Source organism: Clupea harengus, chromosome 12, assembly GCF_900700415.2.
Source record: "Clupea harengus chromosome 12, Ch_v2.0.2, whole genome shotgun sequence".
NCBI lineage: Eukaryota > Metazoa > Chordata > Actinopteri > Clupeiformes > Clupeidae > Clupea > Clupea harengus.
Window position 1 is genome coordinate 5,356,206 of NC_045163.1, and position 6,927 is coordinate 5,363,132.

Sequence of the window (6,927 nt, forward strand, 5' to 3'; positions counted from 1 at the left end):
AAAGATCGGAAGAATAGCAGAGAGAGATTAAGAAGAATGAGAGGAGAGAAGGAGATGGAGAGGCAAAATGAGTGAGGGAATAGGAGAAGGGGAGATTACAAACTAGATGCAGAGGGGAGGCGGGACAGCATTTAACCCCATCTGCCTGCATCACTGCCTTTTGGAGCGGTCTCACAGAAGGGGATGGGGGGGTTGCAGCTGATGAACACACTTAGGAGTAAAACTCCTCTTCCTGTCCGCGCCTGCAGACCTCCCTCTTGTGTATAAGTCAGTGGAAACAGGTCTGAGTTTGGCTTAGAGAAATGCTATCGATTTCATGTTTGCCAGTTGTCCGAGACAATGCGCCCTCCCACCCCCCTCCCCACACACACTTCAAGTGTTGGTCCTCATGGGCTCCGCCATCTCCCCCCCCCCTCGACTTCTTCTGCCAGCCCTTTTATCTGATTGCCTCTTCCGGGACGCCAACAACCCACTGCCCACTTACTGCTACCTGTCAGTCAATCCCTCTCACTCTATATCCCCTCTGACCCACAAGTCTTGCGCTGAGTGCTCCTCCTGAAATTGGAGCTGAGGGGGCTGGGGTGAGAACAGAGTGGACCAGCGGCAGAACAAAAACACATGCCAGGGGGTGACAGTGACACACCACGTGTCTGAGTTGGCATGAGGAATTTGTAGCTCTGTATATATGTGTGTGTGTGTGTGAGAGAGAGAGAGAGAGAGAGAGAGAGAGAGCGTACGTGTTGAAGACAGTATGTGTGTAAGTGAGAGAGAGAGAGAGAGAGAGATGAGGAAGGACACGATATTTTTGTGAGAGAGGAAGAGACAGACCAAAAGAGAGAAAGAGAAAGATAAAGAGAACGGCTTCAGCGCTTTCACTCTATTGTTGATGAGTCCAGATGGTGCTCTCATTAAAAGATATTACAGTAAAGTTAGATCCGCAGCGTTTGGACAGAAACGGGCTGCTCAGGCACGATCATTATGACCCGCCAATCTCCTGAAAGGATGAGCAGGCCGTCTGACATAGGCGACTTCTTTCCTCTGTCATGCCCGCAACCCTCCTCCATGTGAAATAAATACTTTGAGAATACAATTACACAGTGCTTACCCGCTGTTGCTGTAGTCTTTCAATGGAATTTAGAAGTTGGCAAAAGCACTTGCCAACAGTTTGACTCAACATGGTTGACATGACTGGGTATCTACAATACAATGCTAATACTCTTTCTACATCCGCCTTTCTTTTCCCTAACAAAGGCATTGTTTGAGCAACCCACAATTAGCTCACAATAGCTCACAATCACTCTCATTCTGTGTCTTTTTAACTGCCGCATCCTTAGCAGGCACAGCTTTTACAGTATCCTTAAATAACATTCTTTTCTTGGAACAGTATCTTCACTTGTGCAATTTCTCCACCATAAAGTGGACTTGCCCAGTTTTAAACATAGCATACTGTGTTTCATTTCTGAGACAGTAGCCCTGTAGCTTGTTCATTACAGAACCCTGTATTATGGTTCAACCCAACACTGGTATCTGGCCAGCAAACATCTGGCCAGAGTGGTTTCCAAGTTGTGCTGATGTGAGGCTTTTTTATCCAATAAGAGAACAATGCAGAGTCTGCACTGGTAGATTTGACAATCCCCTAAGGAGCCTTCCTAGAGGAGGATAACATACAAGAAGTGTGAAAAATCTAACTGGGTATACCAGCCTCTTATAACTACCAAAGCATTAATAAAAGAAAACTTTGAAAATCTCCACTTCTCCTCCAGTTTATTTGCCAATACCTTTGCCTGCACGTGAATGTTTCTCTATAGCTGATGTGAGCGCTCTGGAGGCACCCAGCGTGGGTGCAGTCAAGGCCACAGATGCACACACACCCTTACCAGCACAGAGCAGGCAGAGGCACACCCCAAAACCACAACCCAACTGTGCCCCACGTCTCTTAACTTTACACTCTATCAGTGATGTGGATAAACACCCCTCTGCCTTTGTCCACGAAGACCCCCTCCCATGCTAAATCTATTGTACCCCCCCCCCCCCAATATACACACACATGCTGCTTTCGAGATCAGCCACCTGCGCCTGCCAGGTGCATAGACGATGGTGCACCATGCTGCGGAGAGTGGAAGAGTTCATTAGGCTCTCCCCGTTCACCCCCCTACACACACACACACACACACACAAACACACACACACACACACACACACACACACACACACACACACACACACACACACACACACACACACACACACACACACACACAAACACACACAACACACACACACACACACACACACACACACACACACACACACACACACACACACACACACACACACACACACACACACACACCCCTTCTCCTCCATTCCTCCGTTCATGCGTGCGTGAGCCGACCCATGAGTGGTCAGCTAGCTAATGGAGGCGTCCCTAAGTGGACCTCTTATTTCCTGCCAAGTGGGGTGACACAGCCCAGTCCTGAGGTCCAGTCCTGGCTGTGCCGGAGAGTGACGGGGGGGGTGGGGGTGCGGGGGCTGCGAGGTGGCTGCTGACACCAAAGCCAGAGCCAGGCTCATTACCAGCCTCACTCCCTCCCCAGCTTAGTCTCCCATCAGGGGGGTTAGGGGTGGGAGGATAACTGAGGCCAAAACCTTGAGAGATGCACCACCCAGACCATTAGGGACGGGCAGGCGGATCTATCTGAAGCGCCAGGCACCAGCTGCTCCATCAGGGGACTCGGTGGCCAGACACTGAAGGCTTTTCATGATGAAGCCCCAGTTTGGGGGTCAAAATGAAAACGTCTCTTGTTTCAGGGTGTCCAAGAGGTACAGCTAAATGTATGTCTGCAGGAGAGAGAATGAGTATGGGATGACTAGCAGGGCCATACACAGATATTTCGGGGGGGGGGGAGGAAGGAGGCGCCCCACTCACTCTCAGTTATATAAAAATAAAGTTACCTAAAGTATCTCTCTATCGTTTTAAGCAGGGCTATGAGCAATAGCTTAACACGCCCTTAATAATAACCCATAGCATTCCAATGACAGTGTGGATCAAACTGAACATTAATTAAGACAGTGTCTTTCAAGAAAGGGGGAACGGATAGGCTAACGTTTCTGAAATCCAAATACGATCGCATAGATGGTTAACCATTATGGACCATGTTATCCATATTTACTGTGTTATACGTTTATATGCAGAGTTCACTTGTTTTCCTTGACAAGGCTGTTTTTCGCCAGACTAGCTGTCGTTAAGTGGGCTATTGTCTAAGTCTAGCTATTTGATCCATTCAGTGCCGCCGCTCCCATAACGCGCACTACGCGCTGTGCGTAGGGCACCAACTCCTGTGGGGGCACCAAAAAATAGGCAACTGAAAAATCATCATATTTATAATAATTATAATGCCGATATTATTTCATATAGAAATATTAGGCACCGTTTAGGCATGTATATCACAAAACAGGCTGAACAAGAGATATATTTAATTGCTCAAAAAAAAAGTTACGCTGGTGCCCCCCCCCCCCCAAAAAATACACACTCAACTTCCCAAGCTGTGGGTGCCATAGACATGGTGCCCTTTCCTATCTCAGTGGCCTGACGAACTTTGACAGTTTGTTGGTCAGCTGTTGGCGTGCGCGCACACCTGGAAGACATTTTTTTTCTCGGGGGGGGGCATCATAAAGGAGTTATGCTTAGGGCACCAAAATGGCTAGCAGCGGCACTGGATCCATTGCAGGCTGTCCTTCACTGGCTGTCACCAATGACAGCAAGTCAGGGAGACGTGGATTCTCAATTTGCGTACGTTAACTTCAGTTCCTGTGGCACTGAGGTCGAAAGGGGGAGGCGCGGGGGCTCGTGCGATCTTGCAGAATTAGAACCGAAATACTGTTGTCGGGCATAATTACGGCATGCATTCAATTGAATTAATATTTGAAAAAAATTTGAATGAAAAGGGCACTGATCAAGTCAGAGAGTATAAGGGCAGGTGCTTGAGCACCACCTGGGGTATATCTGTGCTCTTGGCTGATGACCAGGGAAATAAGTAGAGGTGAGAATACATTTTGCATGGAGAAAGACAGAGACAGAGAGAAAGAGAGAGTAGGTTTGAAAAATAAAGTGGAGTTCAAATAGATAAATGGGCCATTTGGACTTCTGGTAAAGAGTGGAATAGTGCAGCCGAGGATATGTGCATTTTAGGTAAAGAGCGAAGCTATTTTCTTCTGGGTGGAAGTGTGCAATAAGTGATCTGCAATCGTTTATTTTGTGTGGTTTAATAAACCTTTATAGCTTAAGATGGAGCGCAATGTGCAGTGGCAGAAAGTTAAGTAATTCCAAAATCAGACTTGCATGAAAAAACTCCAACTATCACCACAGCCAAATTTGCCAAACAGCCAAACCTCTTGACACAAAGCTTGACCAGAATGTCAACCTATGGGAAACCATTTACCGTTTAATTCAACCCAATTCCAGAAAGCCATAACATTTCAGTTCATAAAATTAGTATTTCTCGTTAGTAATGGCAAACATTAATCAAGCTCAATTTGGATTTTTTTTTCTTCTCACTCGCTCATACCTCTTCGCCCGAGGCAAATGTGGCAGGCTGAATATTCTGTAAAGCCACCTCTCTGCTCGCTTGTGGTGAGTTCAAAGCGTTCCGCTGTATGCGCGTCAGCGAGCGGCCACGGTGGTGTGGGATAATACTACGGGATTATGTCTGTGAAAGGCGGCTGCACAGGAGAAGGAGCGGGTGTTTTATGCATGCATGATTAAACGCCAGCTCGAGACTGGCGGCAGCGCAAGTGGCTCGTGTCGGATCAGGACCCAGTTCAGCGGAATGGGTTGAAAGTTTGGCAGGGATGACCACTGGCATATCAATGTAGTCTACAAAGGTGGTCAGTTTCTGCCTGCTGTTTACTGTAGCACTCGACAATTCGAATAAAACATAGGGCAACGAGGACGAAATGCGCGTTTTCATGTAAACAAGCGAACGATTAATGCCCTGAACAAAGAGGAACTCCAACTCCTTCTAAGATACTGGAAACGTTTACAATATTTCTGATGTCAACGCTACTAGACGCACTTAAAACGGAGGAACTCAGTATAACGTGTATAACTTTAAATGTACTGAGAGAATAACTGATTAAAATATATGTATATTTAACTTTTTATAATAACATTAGACCTACGTCGGTGTTGAATGTTGTAAGCTTTAGAATAGTTCCAAAAGTCCCAACATAAACATTAACAATACTAATATCAAACAAAATACTGCCAATCATAGAACAGGAGCAGGAGTGTATGTGAGACCGTTTCACGATTGCAAGAATGGACTGTTCTTCCACATCCACCGCCGTCGCCGTGGCAGCAGCAGGTTAAAGGAGAGATGTGATGTAGGAACAGGCTTAACAGCACTTACCACCCCCATGTCCATCTGTTCGGCCGTTAGAGAAGGCGCCGCGCGAGCCTGGGATAGAAACCAAAGGATTGGAAACACAATCATCTCCGGGTAAATAATCCAAAGGCGCTGTGAATTCCACTTCAGAATTCTCAAAGAATTCATGCCCTCCTCTGTCGGAACCTCCTGCGTTGACAGACCAGATGTACACGCCGCATTCACGTATAAGAAAGGACCTTGAATCCAAGTCCTTCACATGTATGCACTTGTGATCAGATGTGCATAACGGTCAGGGTTCAGATAATAAACGGAGTTACCTTACTGTTGCGCGCAAACACGTGAAGCACATATCACACAGAGCCCTTTCCAGCCGGTTGTGACTGAGTGGAGGAGAGAGGTTTTCCAACCACTAAATCTGGGTTTTAAATACAGTTGTCATTCCACAATCCGATGCGTTCAGTTTTGCAAAACAACCAAGTGAATACAAGGTAGCATAAATGTCATCGAGAGTAGTCGGCAGTAATGAAATGGCATAGCCAAAAAGAAAAAGGCATATGTCTTCTTACAAGACGGTCTCGTTCAGCAGTTAGCCCACTCCCTGCGCCGTGCCTCACAGACCACGACTGACGTTAGACGAGAGAGGGGAGACGAACTTAGACGCTTCTAGGGTGGGAGGGGGTCTGGAGGGCCATTTGGTCCAGTTAGGGAACGGATTCTATGGAATAAATGACGCGCCCCTTCTGCATCTGCAATCGCTGCCTCACGAAAACAGAAGATTGCATCAGTGACCAAAGCAGTTTGAAAATGGCATATCCTCCTAGACCCAAGTCGAATACATTGTAAAATTGTAATCTATGTAGTTCTACAAACTACATATCAGCATGACGCATGTCTCTGGAGCCCAAGCGAATGCTCTGGCTGCTCCAGCACAAGCTAATTATGGTGAATGAATGCTACGATTTCATGTAAGAGTTAACAACAAAGAAAATACAAAGCCCAAGCTATGTAAAGCTGAATTAGCATGCAAGCATATTGGCTAAGCAGTCGCAGCCGAGTAAAATGCGGTTCCATTCGTCTGCGATAATAAAAAAGAGTATCATAAATGGTACATCATACATTTCTATTTCAAAATCAGGACGCTTATATTTTGTTATGTATCTGCAACGTGTGAAGTATTACCAATTTTACCAGCATAATGTGTTACCTGTTGCAGTGAAACCATCTTATAACATGCATTCAGGTAGCCAAATTACTTAATAGTAACTTATAGTGTTATACATCTTACAAACGTGTGTGTGTATTGGGCGCTTGATAAAAAGTAAGGACAGGGTGCAAGGTTTGGAGCCTCCAGGCAAGAAGTCATTTTTTTTTTTGTGATTGACGATTGATGAATTAATGTAACAGGCCTAGTGACAGTAAGGAAACATTCCATAACCATAGTTCAGTTATGGCCGACATCTATAGGTATACTGTCAACAGACGCCATGTGGCCATGTGTTGTTCCTGATCTGAAAACCTATACACCTGACTGGATGGT

The 6,927-nt window shown here is 46.0% G+C and overlaps 1 protein-coding gene across 1 annotated transcript in view; it reads right to left on the bottom strand.

Moving 5' to 3' along the window:
- Positions 1–6,015, bottom strand: part of mmp17a (matrix metallopeptidase 17a) — a 71,100-nt gene extending 65,085 nt beyond the window's left edge. Inside the window, exon 1 of the mRNA XM_031577715.1 lies at positions 5,412–6,015. Within this exon, the coding sequence (XP_031433575.1) occupies positions 5,412–5,555 (144 nt within the window). The 5' untranslated portion in view covers positions 5,556–6,015. The remainder of the gene's footprint in view (positions 1–5,411) is intronic.
- Between the last annotated feature and the right edge of the window lie 912 nt (positions 6,016–6,927).